General features: G+C 43.8%; 2 protein-coding genes across 2 annotated transcripts in view; one reads left to right on the top strand and one right to left on the bottom strand.

Annotated features, from left to right (window-relative positions):
* The window catches only part of WWC2 (WW and C2 domain containing 2), a 203810-nt gene extending 185156 nt beyond the window's left edge, over positions 1-18654 (top strand). Inside the window, exons 22-23 of the mRNA XM_059156229.1 lie at positions 14207-14334; positions 15933-18654. Of these exons, the coding sequence (XP_059012212.1) occupies positions 14207-14334; positions 15933-15999 (195 nt within the window). The 3' untranslated portion in view covers positions 16000-18654. The remainder of the gene's footprint in view (positions 1-14206; positions 14335-15932) is intronic.
* Positions 18655-19043: 389 nt separating this feature from the next.
* Positions 19044-20569, bottom strand: CLDN22 (claudin 22). The gene has a single exon (XM_059156231.1). It carries the CDS (start codon positions 20428-20430, stop codon positions 19768-19770), a length of 663 nt encoding a protein of 220 aa, XP_059012214.1. The 5' UTR covers positions 20431-20569; the 3' UTR covers positions 19044-19767.
* Positions 20570-21256: the final 687 nt, after the last annotated feature.

The following is a 21256-nucleotide window of genomic DNA, read 5'->3' as shown; positions in this document are numbered from 1 at the left end:
TCCCTGGAGTCTTGCCCAGTGCAGGACATAAGCAGGTCTGGTTCCGGCTTTGAAAAGTGTCCTAAGAAGAGTGACACTTGAGCGTTCTTTTCTGTAAAATAGTGGTTTGCTTTTATATTAATTTGCAGTTACTTAGTCATAAAATTGTACCTACTTATGCATGATTCTGGTCCCATAATAAGCTACTGATGACTATAATCATCCCTACAGAAGTTGCATTGGTGATTATGCTTAGAAATTTAATTATGTCTTCATCGGGGTTTTCTGATCTGTGTCTCTGATGAACCAGCACCTCGTTGGTGCCATAATCAGTTTTCACAGCAAGATTCTGAGGGAGAAGAGCTGAAGGAGGGTTCGCTTGCAGTCATGCGGGGCGTGGGATAAACCCTCCCATCGCACTGTGTCACTACGGGGGTGCAGCCCCAGGGGCGGAGCAGAGGCAAAGAGTGGGGAGGAAGAAGGTGGCCCCTGGGTGCTGCTTGGTTGCCGTAGGGCCGGCCCCCGGGAGCCACGCACGCCGCATCTCACAGGCATCCTCTGGGAGCAGGAGGAAAGAATCGCTCTGCCAGGGGCACGTGTCCGTGCCAGGTGATTCCACGGCACATGTGGCTGGAGCTGGAGGCTCAGAGACGAGACACGAGGGGAGACCCTGGGTGTGCCTTTGTGAAATCCCCCAGACCCCAAGGGAGCTGATAACCACAAGGGCAGCTGGAAAGAGGAGGGTGTGGGCTGACCTGTCGGGGGCGTCTGATTCAGAGCGAGCATCTCGTTTTCCAGTTCTCATCAAGAAAATTGCAGCATTGGCTAAACACGAAGATGTAGCTAAATAACTAAGGTCATTAAGAGCTGAGGTGGTTGTCTTCATAATTTTATTCAAGTTTCCATACCACTGCTCTCATTTTCCTGGGTTGTTACCATGAATGTCAGATGGGGACGGTATTAACAGCTCTGTATGAACGTCTTTGTTAAGAGCTGATGCACATATAAACCAAATGCGGTATTTGTATGCACAATACAGGGCTGAGCTCTGCCCCGCCTGGCCATACCTGGTGAAAACGTCTTTGGTAGATACTGGCGGTCCTAGTTGAGGGCGGAAGTGTGAAGGAAGCGAGTGAGGTACCAGCGAGGGCCCGCAGGTGCCGGAGCGCAGGCGGTGGGCGCTGCATGCTGTTCGCCAGCTCTGTTCTCATGGCCCTCCCCCTTCCTTCCCGGCACAGCTCCTTCCTTCCTCATCTACCAAACAAAGACAAATCAGCCTTATAAAATGCCATAAAAATGGGCACATCTGCAGCTTCGGTATTTTCCATGCTCAGATAAGGTTTTACATATTTAATCTACAAAATTAAAAGGATTGGATTAGATGACCCCCGAGATCCCTTGCAAAATCTGTGATCTGTTTGAGAGCGGATCCAATTCTCTTTTGGTAGAAGTCAAGATGTGGAGAAATACGCAGAACTTGAAGGCTGCGTGGTCCAGCAGCCAAGCCATTAGGGCACTTGCCATGCTCGGAGAATCCTGCAGTTCGAGGTGAGATGTGATTCCCTGAGCCTTTTCCATCTAAAGCATCCGCAGTTGGGTCTTCCATAGGCCAGTAGAGCAGCGCTCATAACCACAATGTGGGAGCTACGCTAAGCCCTCCCCCCACTCCCACCCCCCCCCCCGTATCTTTTCTTCCTTCTGCCTAAGGACAGCTGTTGTCTCAAGCAGCAGGGAGGGTGGAGCTCTCAAAGCCAAGTGCATTTCATACCGTCGTAAAACCAGCCGTCTGATTCCCAAGTACAGCCGGTTTCTCTCTCTCTGTTGACCAGCTGCTGGACTGGTCCGCTAAAGCTCAGAACAGCCCCGACCGCGAAAACACAGATGATTTCAACGGTGTGCCTTTGATTATGGCCGCAAACGCCGCTAACTGCTATGGGCTTCTCCTGCTTGCTCCTCCTGTCCCATCCACTTCTCTGTACACACGCGGACACAGCAGCACACACGCACACACACTGCCCTTGGATTCCCACCACTTCCCTGAAGCAGTGGGGCTTTGTGGGATTCTCAGCAGCAAGCTCATAAAGTGCCTAACACTGAGCAAAGAGCCTGCCGATTGCCATAAAAAATAGAGCTCCCAGAGAAGCAGTTAATTGAAGGCAGCCGCAGAATTTGCTTCCCTGGTCCAGAAAGCTGCTGGCTCTCAGGATTGCACTCCATAACCTTCCTCCTTTGTGGTGGAAGGTGGGTTTTGTAGCTCAGAATAAAAACCGAATCCGAGTTAGTGGCTTCTTGTATCGTACAGTCCCTCAGAAAACAGAGCGAGAAACGTAAGGTCTGAATTCGGACCAGAATTGCTTCTTCTGTTAGGCTTCTCTGCGTGGCTCTAGGTTGGCACTTTCCGCAGGTCAGGCACCCATCGCATAAACTGAAGGATAGTCACACTTTTCTGGAATCTAGGGTGCAAAAAGTGGTTTCTGATCCTGTGAACCAGGCAGCTTATCATGACTTGTTGGTGAGAAGGGAAGACGAGTGCTGAGGAAGGCATGGTATTTTTCCAAAGGAGCCTCATGTTGCTTCCAGAGAAGAAATTTCTTTCTCTTCCTCAGAGTGTTTCCCTGTCAACACACCAAAGTTCTGCGATGCTAGCCTTTTTTAAAGCTTAAAATAATACAGATGTTAACATTTAAAGCTAGATTATGCTAAGAAAATCGTGTGTCAAAGACACCAATACACCCCATTCAACAAAATAAATCTTACTGATTACAGTGAAGTACTCAGCAGGGAGGTTTAACTGCCAGAAAGTTGGCTCCTCTTGATTATTAACAGCTGACAAAACCTTCTCGCGATGTATTTGGTCACCCAGATTTTGAGAGGAAGATACAGGTGTGTAGGTACAGATATAATCACACAGACAAAGGCAGTTTCCAGAGAAGTAGTCAATTACTCAGTGGGGAAAAGCAAGACGTTCCGTGGTCAGTCTTATTTTGCCCAGAACAAAACCAGATTTCAAAGTGATTTTGCAGTGCCCAAAAACATTCTGGAAAGGCAGTAGCCATCCACCTTATTTAGAGGGACCGTCTCACTAGTGCTCTTCTGCAGAGGGTAAAACAGACCCCCACCGTTGCATTTCTGTGGAAGGTGACCAAAGGCGGGACAGGACCCAGGGAGCCTGTTGTAATTCTCATCTGATAAAACACATCTCAGAGAAAATGGCCCAGATTTTACCTAAGTATATCCAGCACATACCTTCTTTTTCTGGCCTTTCCAAATCTCTATTGTTTAAGTCAGTAAGCAGATGGCTATTTTAAGATTGGTTTATTCAGGGGTGCCTGGGTGGCTCAGTGGGTTAAAGTCTCTGCCTTCAGCTCGGGTCGTGGTCCCGAGGTCCTGGGTTTGAACCCCGCATCGGGCTCTCTGCTCAGCAGGGAGCCTGCTTCCCTCTCTCTCTCTGCCTGCCTCTGTCTGCTTGAGATATCTATCTAATAAATAAATAAAATCTTTAAATAATAATAATAAATAAATAAATAGAAGAATAAACTTATTATTTAAAAATAAAGATTGGTTTATTCATATTCCATGTTGCCAAGAATTAGGATAGCAACAGTGCTTCTGTCTGCTTACTAGTTTACCAATTCAATAGATGGCATCCCGGGAGAAGTCATTGTCATTTGTTCCTGTTTACCAAGTCAGTAGTTCCTTCTCTGGTACCTCATGAAAAAGTATTTGTTTGCTCAGGATAAGACCTGACCTAGGAACTAAAAGATCACATTTGTCCTCTGTGCATTCGAGGTACATCAAACCAGAAGCTCCGAGTGACAGCTAAACTGTCTCACCGATTGCAAAATAATCAAGAGAGAATTAGTACAGAGCCAGTAAAGGCGGCTTTTCTAAAGATTATTTATTTATTTGACAGAGAGAGAGAGATGACAAGCAGGCTGAGAGGCAGGCAGAGAGAGGAGGAAGCAGGCTCCCTGCTGAGCAGAGAGCCCAATGCGGGGCTCGATCCCAGGACCCTGCAATCATGACTCAAGCCGAAAGCAGTGGCTTAACCCACTGAGCCACCCAGGCGCCCCAAAGGTGGCTTTTCTAAACAGAGTCTTTCAAAACAAGGAAAGTGGGGCAGTAAAAAAAATCTGGAAAAGGATTGTTTGTGGTGAAAAGTCAGAAGTTAACTGCAAGGGATTATGATTAGCAAAGTACTAGGAATGCCCTTTGACAGAATAGTTAGCTTTCCATAAAGTGGTGTGAGTGTGATTGATTCTAAATAAGTACTTGCTGGATAAGTAAATTTAAAATGTCATATTTCCGAAAAGTGCCACAGCATTTTTATTTTTAAATTCACAATGCTTTAGTGCACTTGAGCTTTGAGAGTATTTTAAAATTCAAAAATATTTTCTTTAGCTAAAAGATTAACATACGCTGATTGTTTAAATCCAAATAATCCAGAACTGTATAAAGCAGAAAGCAGCGATGCCTCCTCGATGCCCCGTCCTCCTTGGCATTTGTCCTTCCAGCTTTTTCTTATGCCGTGTGTGTGTGTGTGTGTGTGTGCGCGCGCGCGCTTGTTATTTGGAAGGGTTACACAAAAATAGGGTCATGAAGATAAATTGTCGCGAAGCTTGATTTTCTCCCCCCACCTAATTCTGTGTTCTTATATGAAGAACAGCGTTCCATTGTAGTAAATGTTGCTGTACTTCATTATTTTTAAGGCATTCACCTGTGTAGATATATCATAATTATTTATTCTAATGACAGTTCCCAAAACTTTCAGTTATTGGACGATGTGGAAATGAGCATTCCTGTACATTTTGGGACACCGTTCTGGATTCAGTAGTGTTTCCAAAGCGTAAATGCCTCGGAATAGAGTTGCTGGTCCTGGCAGTTTGGCTTTGAACCAACCATGGGCAAAGGTCTTGTCCCTGTCACGTCTTATAAGGCTAAAACCTTGTTCTTTCCTGGCCTTGGCAGAATCTGAAGCATCGGGTGCATATGGGAAGACAAGATCCTTATAATCCCTTTTTGCCGGCGCCAGTCTTCTCTCCTTCCAAAGTTTGTAACCGAAAGACTTGGCTCTTTCAAGTCCAGAAGGATCTCAATGATGGGACTGTCCAGTCAGTTTAGATTGTAGGCTGCAGGGGACCACCCCTAGCAAAGCTGTTTTTTCTTCCTTCTCTTTGTGCCAATGCTGACTTCTGGCCTGAGTCGATCTCTGTCTTAGACTTTGCTCTAAGCTACCAACAAACACCGACAGTCTGTATTTTCCCATTTCCTTTACAGCTCCAGCTGCAACCACCGTGACCAGTGGCCCCCAGTAAGCAGGGCTACATTTCGTGTGGTGTTAGTGGAGCACAGCACTTGGGAGGCCATGAGGAGACAGGCTGACCAGTGGTCGGGGCAGGGGCTTCCCATATGACCTGAGTCTCCCTGGCCCCTAACTCCCCTCCCCCAATGCCCAGAATCATACCGCGCCTGGGGAGGGGGGCAGTGCGACTCTAGATCCTTCCTCCTGGCAGCAGTAGCACAGTCCTCTCCCCTCCGGTGGCTCAGGCATTGGGACATGTGCTGTCCCCCACACTTCCCTTAAATGTTCCCAGTCTGGTAGGTGACAGTGGTGTCACTTTGAGGAGATGTGTTTATTTGCCACTTGTGTTTATTCTGTGAGATGCCTCTCATACCCAGGGCCCTTGTCTCTGTTAGGTCTTATTTTTCCTCTTTGAAAGGCCTCTTTCTACACCAATCTATTACTTGAGTTACAAATGGTTTTGTGCACTCTATCGTTTGTCTTTTGAACACCTTTCAAGTGAGAGAAGTTCTGATGTTTGCTCGACTTTGAATCTAAATCCATCAGTCTTTATTTTCTGGCCTTCTGGAGAGCTTTGTTGGGAGTCAGTCACCATTGGAAAAAACCCAAGGCTGTTCTAAATCTTTTGAGAGTTACTGAAGCACATTAATCTTAAAAAGATCGTCATCTGGGGGCACCTGGGTGGCTCAGTCATTAAGTGTCTGCCTTTAGTTCGGGTCATGATCCCAAGGTCCTGGGATCCAGCCCCACATTGGGCTCCCTGCTCGACGGGAAGCCTGCTTCTCCCTCTCCCACTCTCCCTGCTTGTATTCCCTCTCTCACTGTCTTTCTGTCAAATAGATACATAGAAATCTTTAAAAAAAATAAAAAATAAAATTTAAAAAGATCGTCATCTAAACACCTGTTCTTCCCATAGACGCACGCTCATTCTTTCAGCCTGTGTCCGCAGCACTCCCACTGGGTGCCGGCAGGGGGCGGCACTGGGGAGTGCGGCACCGGGAGGGCAGACCAGACCCCACCCTCAAGCCGCTTCCAAAAGGGAGTCAGGGTTAGGGAGCCTTGGAAAGAACCTCTTGTTCCCATGCTGCCCACCGGTCTCATTATGAAAACGGCTGATTCTTGGTAAACATGCCAAGAAGAGCCCCAGACCCAGATCTGGATAAACCCCCTCGCAGTGCATCTTGGGAAGGATGAAAAGGACGGTGGTTTCCCTTGGAGTCAGAGCAACGACTTGGAGTCCGTCCAGCAAAGGGAGCTTCCTAGAGCTTAGCTGGCTTGGTTCCCCCAGCACCCTGGGGAGGATTAGGAGGGCAGGGGAAGAGGGAAGCTGGGTCACCACCGAAAATTCTGCTTCGAAGTCCTTTTTTTTAAAAAAAGCTTCCCAAACAAATGCCAGAAACCAATTCACATATTTGTAAGATCTCACTCTTTCCCCGACTCAAAGTAACTTAAATTAGATTTCTGTTTCTGTCAGGTGAGGATAACTAATGTTTTTAAGTATGCATTGACAAGACTGCTTCGAGATGACACTTCCCTTCATTAAGTACGTAGGTAGTGTGTGGCCTTTGACTTCATATAATTCATGGTAGAACACATCACAAGCAGCTTCTGCAAATAGAGGCCGTTTTCAAAAACAAACCACAGACTTAAAAATGTTTATTGTGCACTTGAACCTCTATAAATTATGTTGAACAGATGCAAAAACAAACAAACAAAAAAAGATGCAGTCATTGCCCTTCTGAAGCTTAGGGACCCGAGTAAACAGCTCAGACCCCAAGGCAAACCATGAGCCAAAACCCTAAATTAACAACCAAGCAGCCTCTTAGCTTTACCTGAAAGAGGGAGTTGGTGCCTTTGTGGAGGTTGGTTTCCTCATCATGGATAAGTCACATAATTTCCAAATAATGAAGGAATGAAGAGTAACAGCACATTTATACTTAAGCCTCATTTCCGATTCACAGTTCACTTAGGTAGCCAAGGAACTGTCCTTTTAGATGTGTTTTTAAGCTATAAGTCAAATTAAACAAAATTACGATTATTTTCTCCCTGATAGTAGAGTAATACAAATGCAGAATTCTATACAGACATAGATGTAGCTATAAATGATTGCAGATATACTCTTTATTGTGGATAGTTTGCAAAATACACAGGACATGCCTGCTTTTGTCCCCTCAAAATCTAATGTAACCAAATGTGCATTTATCTAGATGTTTAAATGCTAATTCCCACCTTCAGTGAACATTACAGGATGGAAATAATTTAATGATATGATTCCAGAAAGTTAATTAAATAATTATGCTACAGCTATTAAAGGATGTTATCAAGCTATTAAAAAGTTATACCGGTATCCAAGACCTATAAAGAACTTCTCAAACTCAACACCCCCCAAAAAAACAAGCCAAAAAATGGAGAGAAGATAAGAGCAGACACTTCTCTAAAGAAGACATACAAATGGCTAACAGATACACTGAAAGAATTTTCAACATCATTAGCCATCAGGGAAATTCAAATCAAAACCACAGTGGGATACCACCTTATGCCACAAAACCACAGTGGGATACCACCTTATGCCACAATTTTTTTAATGGCAAAAATTAACAAGGCAGAAAACAACAAATGTTGATGAGGATGTGAAAAAAGGGAACCCCCTCACACTGTTGGTGGGAATGTAAGCTGGTACAGCCACTTTGGAAAACAGTATGGAGTTTCCTCAAAAAGTTAAAAATGGAGCTATCCTACAATCCAGCAATTGCACTACTGGGTATTTACCCTAAAGAAACAAATGTAGTGAAAAGAAGGAGCACATGCACCCCAATGTTCATAGCAGCAATGTCCACAGTAGCCAAACTGTGGAAGAAACCAAGATGCCCTTCAACATAAGAATGGATAAAGAATAGATACAATGGAATATTACTACATTGTATCATAGATACAATGGAATATTACTCCGCCATCAGAAAGGATGAGTACCTGCCATTTGCATCAACATGGATGGAACTGGAGGGGATTATGCTAAGTGAAGTAAGTCAAGCAGCAAAAGATAATTTATCATATGGTTTCACTCCTATGTAGAACATAAGGAATAGAATGGAGGATGACGATGGGGGAATGAAGGGAAAACTGAAGGTGGGTGGGGAATTAGGGCGACCAACCATGAGAGACTCTGGACTCTGGGAAACAAACTGAGGGTTTCAGAGGGGAGAGGGGTGATGAGAATGGGGCAGCTGGGTGGTGGGTATTAAGGAGGGCATGTGTTGTGATGAGCACTGGGTGCTGTATGCAACTAATGAATCCTTGAACACTACATCAAAATTCTCGATGTACTGTATGCTTGCAAACTTAACATAAAAAGAAAAAAAGTTATGGACTTCTGTTTCCTGGTCTGGCCTACAAGGAAATCAGTGTTCTGCTCTAAAAATAAGGAAAGAGCATGAACAAACTAAAAATAAACAACTCTTCTTAGATCTGTCAGGAAAATGATATCACAGGTTAAAACAATGCCCCCCAAACTGGAGAAATAGGCAGCACAGAAAATGATAACTCACCAGAGCAGAAACTCTGGAGGAACCAGTGCTAGGGTAGGAGAACCTAAACTATAATTGATGAGTCCTGGAGGTTCCATGTAGACAAGCCTGAGGGTTGAAAACTCCCAGGGACTGGCCATGGGAAGCCTCAAAACTTCTGTGCATTCTCATGTAGCTCTACCAGGTCCTCTTAGTGAATATCAGAAAAGAAAATTTCCTGCGCTTCCATCAGGGAAAGGGGGGGGGGGGTGGAAAGACCATGCTGAAATACACCAGAGCATTCTGTTAACAAGAGCTGCCTCCAGGAGCAACTGTTTTGTCAGAGTCTAACCTACAAAGGTTTTCTGAGAGCCTAACCAACTTGGGAGAAGATAAATACCCACTCCAGCCAGGCTGTTGTGCCTAAATAGGGTGTGGGGGGAATGAGAAACACTGTGAAATTCTCAGTTGGAGGCACAGGCTCCCCAAAAGACTGAGGCCTAATCATAAGACTATAAAAGACTTCCTGTTCGCCCACACCTCTGCTTCATTACTAAAGACCTGCTTACAGAGTTCCATTCACCTGTTACATTATGTCTGTTTGGGCTTCAACATAAAATCACCATACTGAAAGAAGAGGCAGAAAAAAACATTAGAACCAGATTTAGACATGGCAGAAATGTTGGGATTAGGAGACCAGAAATTTAAACAATTATGACTCATGCACTAAGGCCTCTAATGGGAAAAGCAGACAACATGCAAGAATAAGTGGTCAATATTAGCTGAAGGAAAATGGAAATTCTAAAAAATAATTTTAAAAAATACTAGACATCAAAAGCACTGAAGGAAATGAAGGATACCTTTGATGGGCTTGTTAGCAGACTAGATATGGCTAAAGAAAGAATCTCTGAGCTTGAGGAAATGTCCGTAGAAACTTTCAAATCCGAAAATCAAAGAGAGAAAAGACTGAGGGGGGAGAAAAGGGATAGGATATCTGAGAACGGTGGAACAACTACAAAAAGTGTACTTACACATAATGGAAACACCAGCACAAGAAAGAGAAAAGCAGAAGAAATATTTAAAGCATAATGATTGAGGGGGCGCCTGGGTGGCTCAGTGGGTTAAAGCCTCTGCCTTCTGCTCAGGTCATGATCCCAGGGTCCTGGGATCGAGCCCCGCATCGGGCTCTCTGCTCAGCGATGAGCCTGCTTCCCTTCCTCTCTCTGCCTACTTGTGATCGCTGCCTGTCAAATAAATAAAATCTTAAAAAAAAAAAAAGGCACAATAATTGAGAAGTTGTCCAAATTAATGTCAGATATGTCCAAATTAATGGCAGGTCCAGGAAGCTCAGAGACTACCACATAGGATAAATGCAAAACAAACAAACAAACCAAAATACCCTATACCTGGGCACATCACACGCAAACTGCAGAAAATCAAAAATACAGGAAAACTCTTGAAAGAGGCCAGAGTAGCTTCTACAGGAGCAAAGAGAAGAATTACATCTGACTTCTCCAAAGCCATGCAAGCAAGGAGAGTGGAGTGATCTATTTAAGGTGTTGAGAGGGAAAACAAAAACAAAAATAAACCCACCAGCTGAGAATTCTGTACCCTACAAAATTATCCCTCAGAACTGAAGGAGAAGTACTTTCTCAGGCAAATGAAAATTGAGAGAATTTATTGTCAGTAGATCTGCCTAGCAAGAAATGTTAACAGAAGCTCTTCTGAGAGTTGGAAAATAGTATAGGTCAGAAGCTAAGATCTACATAAAGAAAGGGAGAGCACTAAAGGAGTTAAGTGATGATAAAGTTAAAACATTTATTTTTCTTACTCTTAATTAATCTAACATAACAATTCATAATAATAATAGCAACTATGTATTTGACATATATATGCTTGTGTGTAAGTGAAATAAATGACAGCAACGACACAAGGAACAACAGGGAGAGATTAGGAATATTTTATTGTTATATGGTACTTGCACTGTCCATAAAGTACTGTGATGTTTTGCATATTGCAAAATATTGGACAACCACCTAAAAATGTTTTTAAAAGTATAATTGATATGCTAAGAAAGGAGAGAAAATGGTAATATAGGATGCTCAATTAAAACCACAAAAGACTGCACAAGAGTAGAAGGCAAAAACAGAAACAGAATAAGAGCAATGGGAAAACAATTATCAGTATGGTAGATATCATTCCAGCCATATCAGTAATCACTTTAATTTTTAAAGACTTTAAGTAATCTCTGCACTAAATGTAGGGCTCCAACTCACAACCCCAAGATTAAGAGTCCCATGCTCTACTGACTGAGCCAGCCAGGTGCCCCTCAGTAATCACTTTAAACATTAATGATCTGAATTTGCAAATTCAAAGAGATTGTCAGAGTTTAATAAATGGCAAGACCTGACTATATGTTTGTCTACAAGAAGCCCGTTTTACATATAAAACACATATAGACTAAAAGTAAAAGGTTACAGAAAAATATACCATGCTAACACTAATCAAAACAAAGTGGGAGTAGCTATATTAATCTGAGACAGAGCAGACAGCTGAGCATAAAAGTTGTCTGATATAATGAAGGACATTACATAATGATTAAACAATGACATTACATAATTACTGACAAAGGAATCATTTTCCAAGAAGAGAGAGCAGTCCTTAATGTGTACGCACCTATTAACACAGCATCAAAATATATGAGGCAAAAACTGATATATCTACAAGGAGAAATAGGTAGATCCACTCTTAGAGTTGGAGACTTCAACAGCCCTTGGTCCTAAATGGACAGATCCCAAAGGCCGAAAATCAGCAAAGACATAGCTGAATTCAACCACACTGTTAATTAACTAGAAATAACTGAAATCCGTAGACTACTTTATCCAACAACAGCAGAATTCATTCTCCTCCAGGTCACATGGAACATTCACCAAGAGAGACCATGTTTTGTGCCATAAAATACAACTTAAAAATATAAAAGAATACAAATCATGTAGTATCTACTTTCAGACCACAATGGAATAAAACTAGGAATCAATAACAGATAGCTGGAAAATCCCAAAGTTCTTGGAGACCTTACAACACATTTTTAAATAACACATGGGTCATAAAAAGGAATCTCAAGAGAAAACACATTTTGAACTAAATGAAAATGAAAAGCCAACTTATCAAACTTTGTGGGATGCAGCAAAAGCAGTGCTTAGAGGGAAATTTATAAATAGTGAATGTATATACTGGAAAGGAAGATTTAGAGTCAATAATCTAAGCTTCAGCCTTCGGAAACTAAAAAACAAAGAGTAAATCCAAAGCAATCAGAAGAAAGGAAATAAAAATTAGAATAGAAATCAATGACATCGAAAACAGGAAAATCAATAGCAAGGTTGCAGGATATAAGGTTAATATATAAAAAGTCAACTGCTTTTCTGTATTCTACAGAACAAGTGGAATTTGAAATTAAAAACACCACACAATTAGCATTCCCCCAAAATGAAATAATTACATATCTAACAAAATATGTATAGGATTTAAATGAGGAAAAGTACAAAACCTGATGGATAAAATCAAAGAACTAAATAAATGGAGAGACAGTCCATGTTCATGGATAGGAAGACTTAATAATGTCAAGATGTTAGTTCTTCCCAGGGTGCCTGGGTGGCTTGGTTTGCTAAGATTCCAACTCTTGATCTCAGCTCAGGTCTTGATCTCAGGATCATGAGTTCAAGCTCCCCACGGGGCACAGAACCAACTTTAAAAAAAAGGAAAAAAATATTAGTTCTTCCCAAATTGGCCTATAGATAATGCAATCCCAGTCAAAAACCCTAGCAAATTATATCATGGACATAGACAAACTGGCTCTGAAGTTTATATGGAGAGACAAAAGACAGATGATAGCCATCACAATATTGAAGGAGACAAAGTTGGAGGGCTGACACTACCCAACATCAGGACTTAACTGTAAAGCAACAGTAATCAAGATAGTGTAGTATTGAAAGAATAGATAAATCACTAGAGGATCATAGAGAGCCCAGAAACAGACCCATACAAATAGAATCAACTGAATTTTGACAGTGGAGTGAAAGAAATACAATGGAACAAGAGAATCTTTTCAACAAAATGGAACACCTGGACATCCACATGCAAAAGAAAAAAAAATTTAGACACAGATTTTACGCACTTAGCAAAAATGAACTAAAAATGGATTGTAGGCCTAAATACAAAACTGTAAAGAACTGTAGATAAAAGACTGCTATCCAAAATATACAAAGAACTCTTAAAGCTCAACAATAAGACAATGAACAGCCCAACTGAAAAGTAGACCAAACACCTAAACAGACACCTCACCAAAAAAGATATACAGATGGTAAAGAAGCTTATGAAGAGGTGCTACACATCATATGTCCTTAGGGAACTGCAAATTGAAACAACAGTGAGCTACCAGCACACGCCTGTTAGAATGGCCAAACTCAAACACTGATGCTTCACTGACAACACGAAATGCTGGCAAATACATAGCACAGGAGGAGCTCTTCTTCACTGCTGGTGGGAATGCAATAGTACAGCAACCATGGACCCAGACTTTTTTTTTTTTTTCAATTCTTCTTTTCCCCAGCTGTGTTGAGATGTAATTGACATATAAGATAGCATGAAGTGTAAGATGCAGGTTAGGTTAACATTTTTCTTACAAAAGTAAATACACACACTCTTGCCATATGATCTAGGAGTCACACTTGTTGGTATTTACTCAAAGGAGTTGAAAAGTTATGGACATGGATGTTATGACATCTTTCTTTATAACTGCCAAAACTTGGGAGTAGCCACGATATCCTTCAGTGAGTGATGGATAAATAAACTGTGGTACTTGCAAACAATGGAATATTATTCAGTGCTACAAAAAGAAAAAAAAAAAATAAAGCAATCAAGCCATGGAAATGCCTGGAGGAATCTTAAGTTTATATGACTAAGTAAAAGAGGATAACCTGGTATGTAACTTGTACATCAATAAACTGCTTTTAAAATTAGGCTAAGATAGAAAACAGTTTGAAAAGATGAATCAGAGGTTGAAATGTTAGGGCCTATTTCTTGGTCACAGTGCCATAAGTAGTTTTTCATTTCTTTTTTGGGGGGTTCTTTGGTTTTCCAAACGTACTAAAAGGATCACATATTACCCAAGTACTAAGATCTTTGAAGTTCAGTGAAATAAACTTGCGGCAATCAGCGACTGCGCCACAGCTGCGTGAGAGGGGCACCCGACTGTGGTGAGCGGAGAGGGACACTCCCGCTCCCCCTCCCTCCCCCCCTCCCCCCATCACTGTCCACGCTCCACTCTGGGCTCAGGACCCAGGCTCTCAAGCCTTAACAGCACGTCTTCGGAGCTTTCTAATTAGTGCTCTTTGGGGTTTTGTGATTTGATTTCCTTTCCCAGGCTGAACAGTCAAAAGAAGAGCAGAAGCAAGGTTTGAATGCAGAGAAATTGATGCGGCAAGTCTCCAAGGACGTGTGCCGGCTCCGGGAGCAGAGCCGGAAGGTGCCTCGGCAGGTGCAGTCCTTCAGGTAAACCCCCCACCCACGACACCGTCGCGTGTCCTCTCGCCATCTGAATTATGCCGCCAGTTCGCATTAGCGCAGGAGTCCCCAGATCCTCTCCTACCATGTGAACGTAGATGCTTCCGTCTGCTCCTTCCTGAGGTTACAGACTCCCCCGGCAGTGGCCCTGACCCGATCCAAGCCCGGCTCCTAGGAACTCGGGGTGCGCCCCACCCCCCGAGAAGCAGCTGGCACATCTCCCTGAGTAAACACAGAAAGACACAGATCTTCCGGGCTTTTGTTGTTCACTCATTCAACAGACGTTCTGGGGCCCCTCCTGGGCCCCCTCGCCGTGTGGGGTCGGGGACGCTCCCCGGGAGCAGGGGGCGTCTGGGGTACCCTCCGGCACTGGGGACGCGCACACACACACACACACACACACACACTCACTCACTCACCCTGTCTGCTTGTCTCACCTGGAATCAGGGGCCCCGTGTGCCCTGCTCCTCTGATTCGTCGAGGAAGTTTGAAATCAGGAGTCAAAAATGGCCACTCAGGGCTGTGAGGCCCCGCGTGCAGCGAGGCTTCCGCTTCCGGCGCTCCTTCCGGCCTGTAGTGACGTCACGAGCACCCGCCCTCGCCTGAGAGGACGCGGACCGCGGAGACAGCGGTGGTTCCGGGTCCCGGGGTTCCGGGCCGCTCCCTCTCCTCTCTCTCCTGTCCTTAGTCTTCAGAGCTTTTCCACCCCAGCACTTGGCTCCTGACGCCGCACTCCCTCCGCCGCCTACATGGACTCTTAGTTTCTCGAAGGAAGGCTGGTGCTTTATTCTGTTTGTTGTTGTTCCCTTCTTTATCGCTGCCCCCGTGCCCGCGCGACAGCACCACCCCGGGAAATACCGTTGGCGCGCCGCTGTGTGTGATGTGCAGACCTGGCACGAAGTGGGTGTCCTGCTCCTGCCTTTGGCAACTATACGATCTTATTATTATTATTATTATTATTATCATTTTAATACTCTCCTAACCTCTGAAACCTTTCTGCCCAATCTTTCCCAGCCTCTCCCTTTCGGGTTGTTTCTCCTTATCCCCGCTTTGGGATTTGGGACAGCTCTGCCTTTGCTACAGTCACATTTCTTCTTTCCCCCGCCTTGGGAGTCATGGGATCACTCAGCAAGGGTCCCCTACCTGGGCCTGGTATTGATCTTAAAGAATTTTCCCAGTATCATGTGTTTTTCTGCAAGGTCCCTGGAGAACTTTCCTACGAAGTCCTGGGACTTTGGGCTTACGCATCCTCTCCTGCCTCGTTTAGAAGCGCTCATAACGGACCCCCGAGTGGTTTAGAAACGGTCTGATGCTGGAAATCCAGGAAGGAAGTGCCTGTCTTGGTCTGTAGGCGATTCGCTGCAAACCGGAGCCGCCCTTCTCCTTTATAGCTCCCATCAAGGGATAAGACGGGGGGAAAAGGGTAGGGGGGAGACGATCTTGATTTTAGAGTGTTCTGCCCAAGGAACAGATCACCTGTGCAGGCTTGCAGAGACCACGCTGGGGTTCTTGGGACTATTTTCAGTGGTCGCAGAGTATTTTCAATGTTGTGTTCAAGCCAGTTTATTTCTCACCCCTGACTCTAGGGAGAAGATTGCCTACTTCACCAGAGCGAAGATAAGCATTCCGTCCCTGCCGGCTGATGACGTATGATCACACCCCCTACGGAAAGTACTCTGTCACCTCTTCACTAACTAGGGAGGGTACAAGACTGAACATTTGTTTTGTTTTGTTTTGTTGGGGGGGGGTGTGTTTTTTGTAACGTGACTGTCCACTCTTTAAAGAGCTTTCATATCACATCAGATTTTCAACATGTTCATTTGTAAAGTACCTTGAATGTAATTCTTGTATGTTTAAAAAAGAAAAAAAAAAATCAGGAAACCAAAATGGAGTGATCTGGTACACAAATGTTGTCCAGTACCTACGAATCGCCAGCAGCCTGTGTTTTGTACAAACGGAATAGAGGTGGCGCCCAGAGTATACTGTTGAACCAACTGTCAAGAAAGAACTCGGTTTAGCAGAAGGCGAGCTTGGCTTTTCATTCGATGTCTTAGGGGCAGACCAGGAGGATGGCAACAGGCCCACGTGGTATCTTTGTACCCCTGGTTTGAAGGCAAATAGGAGTCCAATGAGTCCAGCTCGAAACAGGTGTTGCGCCCACGCCATCACCCGTGTTGAAGCCCCTGTTTCCTGAAAACACTTTCATTCTTGTCCTTTTCTTGGAGTCTAAAGAAAACCAGATGCTGAGTGGGAATCTCGGAACCCAAAGGAGCAGGGCTCCGAACTACAGGGAAGACCTTGTGATTTGTCACATTAAGGGTGGGCAGGGAGAGGAGAGAGCCGGGTACCCTCAACCCACTCGAATCAGCACGTGAGCGAGCACCCACGGCCCAGAACATGCCCGGACTCCGCAGCCGTGTTCCAGCCAGGGTTTCCAGCTTGCGCTGCTGAGCTGCTGTCCCAGGTCCGAGGGTGGTGCCCATGACAAGACCATGGTGGCCGGCCCTCTGAGAACAGACAGCACCCACCTTGTGGCGGGGACACGGACAAGAACTCCCTCAGGAAAATGGGAATCTTGATTAAATCAAAGTTGCCAAAAGAAAAAATTTTTTTTAACTTTATTAAACCGATTTCTCACATTCACTAGGAATTATTTTGCAGCTCTCATTCTTAGGGGCTCCCATCTGTAATTTGTGGTGAGGAGGCCAAGAGAAGAGTGTGCCTGGGGAGATTATCAATCTGAAGTATGGGCCAAGGCGTTTGTTTCAGAAAACAATCCTAGATGAACTAAGGTAGGCAGAGGAACGGACTCCAGCCAGCCAGTGTCCTCCCCCTCCCCAGCCCAAGCATGGGCTTAAAAGAAAGCAAGCCGCCCTATAGCTCTGCCAACATAAAGGCTTTTAGAATAAAGAGTATTTATGCAATTTAAATCCTACTTATCATCCAGCCAGTTACAGTAGAAGAGGCAATTTTTGGCTAGCCGTCTTCTGTAACAAACTAAATCTTTTTTTTTTTTTTTAAAGAAATGCAAAAATCATCTTCAAGGTATGGACCCCTTAAAAAAATATGTATTAAGTTCTATTTCTAACATAGAATCCCTGGCAGGAATTTTTAGTTTCTTGGAAGTAATTATACATATTTTGGAAAGTTCCTTTTACCAGAATCAAAATTCAAATTAAGCAATTTCTGAACCTAGAACTTCAATTATTTTTTCCTCCATTGTCCCACCACTTAAATCTAAATGTCTCTGAAGCTATAACCGGATGTGACACGACTTTGAACATAAACTAGCCTTGTGAATTGGCTGCACACAGTCCTTCAAGGCCGTGAGGTTCATTCTATCAGATGACTAAGGAGAACTAGAAAGAGAATACCATTCATCCTTGTCAAGGTCAAATGTGAAAGACAGAGGTTTATTTAATGTAGCGCTAAATGAAGGTCAGCTGTTTTCAGCGTCTTAGCTTGACCGTGAAAATGTTTATAGAATTTTGTGTAGTTATACCGTTCAATTCTATTTTCTTCATTTATTTATTTACGGTCTTATTTATGTTCTGTTTAATATATAGTTCGGTTCTGGCCATTTTAAATGTTTGACATAGAAGAGGCTATATTGGAATATCTACACTTTTATAAGTCTTCATCAGATTCGCTGTTTACTTTTTGTAATACAAAAAGTTTCAGACAAGTATAAAAGAAGAATAAAATCTGTCTCAGGCTGGTAGTCAACAGTTGTGACCAGGATTTGGGTTTTCTTTTACAAAATTTGCTCATTTCTAACATGAGAAACGAACTTATTTTAATATAATCCTTTTCCACACTTTTAAAAGAATCAGCAATAGTGTTGTGTATTTTAGGCAGCTTTTAACAATTCTGTCATATTTGTACTAACCCAAATGATTCACAGTGACAAAACATTTTAATAACTTGATCACAAAACCATATGAACAATATGAATTTTAATATTATAAATACTATTTTTTAAAGGTAGAATTTATTCTGCACAGGGTAAAAAGAATGTAATATTTAGTTCTCAAGTTTGAATTATCAATATGTTATAATTTTGTATATCAGAATCTAAGTTACAGGTACAAAAAAACATATTGCTAGCCAAATGAACAAAATCTAGCTGTCTGTAGCATGCAAATCAAATCTAAAATCTTTTTTTTTTTTGCTATTACTTTATCTATATTGTATTAAATATCAAAAGCTCAGGACTGAACTAAATATTTAATCAGGTTAAATTCTGAATATGTTTCTGTTTCTGTTAATTGTCTCTGTAAAAGTACGCAAATACATCGCATAGATTAACTTTGGTTTCTGCACTTTTCCTGTGTTTGTGGGTGGAAAACGGTTCAGTGGGTTTGTTTGTTTTTTTAAACAAAGATGCATATTGCTTCATACTTCATTTCAGTGTCATGTACTGTTCAGTCAATTTCTCTGATTGTTGCAAACAAGAGTTTACCTGAGCCGTGTACCGAGCAAATACCAGATCCGTCATGAGGAACTTCCCAAGCCAGCAGTTTGCTGGAAATGGTTCTGGATTGGGCGGTCAGTATTGTTGATAGAAAAAGAGGGCCCATTTGTATCATGCGGAGTAAAAGAAGGAGTCCCCAAGGTGGGCCAGGAGCTTCCCCCCACCCTACCCCCCCCCCCACCTTGACCTGTAGCGCCCCCCCCCACCGCCCCCCAGTGGCTGCTCCACAGAGCCAGCGGCATCCAGGGCCCTCAGCCGTCTGCCACAGAGCACAGGGCACCGAAGCCAAAGCACACTTGGGGGCCCGTATTTTACGTGAACCTCCCCAAACACCAGATTGCCACCCTCTGCTTCTGCACTGGTGAGGAAGGCATGAAGGAATGTGGCTGGCTTTTGGAAAAGGCCCCTTAGAGGCCCTGAGGTCTCCAATGACAAAGGAGATGAAATAGCCCACGTCTCCTCTCAAGCTTTCAAAGAACCAGCAATTTTTTTAGTCTAATCTAATGTCCTTTCTCAGTAAATATGCAACAAGACTTTAGTTTCAAGATAACAGGTGACCTTACACACTCGAAAGCAATAAATGATTAGCAGTTGCCAAAACGATTCATCTCTATGAATAACAATTCAAAGATACGTAAGTGCTAATACAATGTTTTATTTACCAGCTCTGTGCAATCACCGAATCTATTTTAAAATGGAGAAAACTCATCCACATAATGAGTATGATTACTATTAAGTCTTGAGTGGTTTTGGTCTCAGAAGAGAAGATAAAAGTGTTTTTACTGTCTTAGAAGGAAATTATAATTTAAGAAGCGAATAGCCACAGGGAAATGCATTTTAGAAAATTAAAAGCCCAGTGAATGGATGGCTGTGTAGCAAGAAATCCTACCAAATCCAGAAAGGAGTGAGTTGCTCTTGAACGATGGACCCCACTGATGTTTTCTGGCTTAGATTTTCCGATGGGCTTTGTTCATCTGCCGGTGCTCACAGTGATATCTTGTTTCTGCCACTGCGTGGTGGCCCAAAGCTGGGGCAGCTTGGGAGAAGCAGGCTGCACAGTCCAGCAGGCCCCCTCCCAGGAGGAGGGAAAAACCAGCAAACCAGCCCAGAAAGAGGGCATCCCCAAACTCCCACCTGGGCACGATCTCTGGCACAGTCTCATCCCAGAACTCCTGGACCGTCTGGTAGGCGACCCAGGACACCGGAGCCAGGACCACAACCCCTGCCGCCCAGAACAGAATCCCTCCCAGAATCAGCAGCCCCTTCTTGTGGCCCCGCCGCGTCTCTCCAATCCTCAGGCAGTCCAGGCCAAAGCTGGAGACCAGCAGGCCCAGGAGCCCCAGCCCGTTGGACAGGAACATGAGAATCCTGGCGATCCGGAGTTCAGCAGGCAAAGCCAGGAAGGAGTCAAAGTCCTTGCACTGTCTCCCCACCTCCTCTTGGATAACACAGGCCTGCCAGAGCCCCATGGTCCAGTTCTCCATTTCGTTTAGGTCCAGATTGAGGTTTTTCCACTGTGGCAGGTAGTTTGTAAGACAGGACAACACCCATCCCAGCAAAGAGAGTGAGATCCCAGCGAACTGTGCCACAGTCCGAAATACTAAAGCCATCCCTGAGCCCCACGGAGCCCGAGGCAGACCAGCTCCTGCCTTCCAACGGGCGTGCAGAGAAGTGTGACACCTTATGCTCTCTGCAGAGCTCGGAAATATTTCTTCATCGTGTGTAGAGGATTCTTGCCAGAGTGGCTATTGTTTGATTCTGTGTTGACTGACTTTCAGGAAAGGACAGGGAAATAAGTCCACCAACCAGCAACAATGCCAGGGTGTGGCCAAGCACCACGATCCCGTCCTAGGGGCTGACCGTGGTCAGGGCTGACCGTGGTCGCAGTTTGTCTCTGAGATCACCTTAGGCAGTGCTCGTCCCCCTTTCGTTGTTAACAGTACAGATGGCTCTCAGGTTGTTCCCAACCTTTCTAACAAGTCAAAGAATTAAGTCTAAATGCAAAATGGCCCAGTTTGAGTTCAGCTCCAAGCCTTTCTATCTTATTAATTGCACCTGTCACTTTGCCATGTTTATCCCTCGGATTTCTGTACGTACGTTGCGGTAGTACTGAATGTGATCCCTTTTTAAAAGCAGATTCAAGAAAAATATTTCTTACCCAAATACAAGGACCTGATCAGAGATCTCTTTAGACTTTCAATCAGGTCTGTTTTTTTTAAGACCCTTGAGCTACCTATAGGACATAACACATGCTTGCTGTGCCCTAAAGACCAGGTCTAGTTCCCTCCCTGCCTTTCTGTCAAATCTGTGCCCGTGTGCATGGACACTTTGTTTTCTTTGCTTAAGTTTGCTTTCTATATTGTAGAAAAGTAAAGGAACAGGACTTTGTAGGTGGGAACGAACACCTTTTGTCAGTTCACCACTAAAGTCAATATC

This window comes from Mustela lutreola, chromosome 18 (genome assembly GCF_030435805.1).
Source record: "Mustela lutreola isolate mMusLut2 chromosome 18, mMusLut2.pri, whole genome shotgun sequence".
NCBI classification, from domain to species: Eukaryota; Metazoa; Chordata; class Mammalia; order Carnivora; family Mustelidae; genus Mustela; species Mustela lutreola.
The sequence above is the reverse complement of the archived record's forward strand: the minus strand, read 5'-3'. Positions and strand labels throughout refer to the sequence as shown.

Coding starts and splice junctions, on each gene's coding strand:
- CLDN22 (XM_059156231.1), bottom strand. CDS start 20,430: ATGGCTTTAGTATTTCGGACTGTGGCACAGTTCGCTGGGATCTCACTC.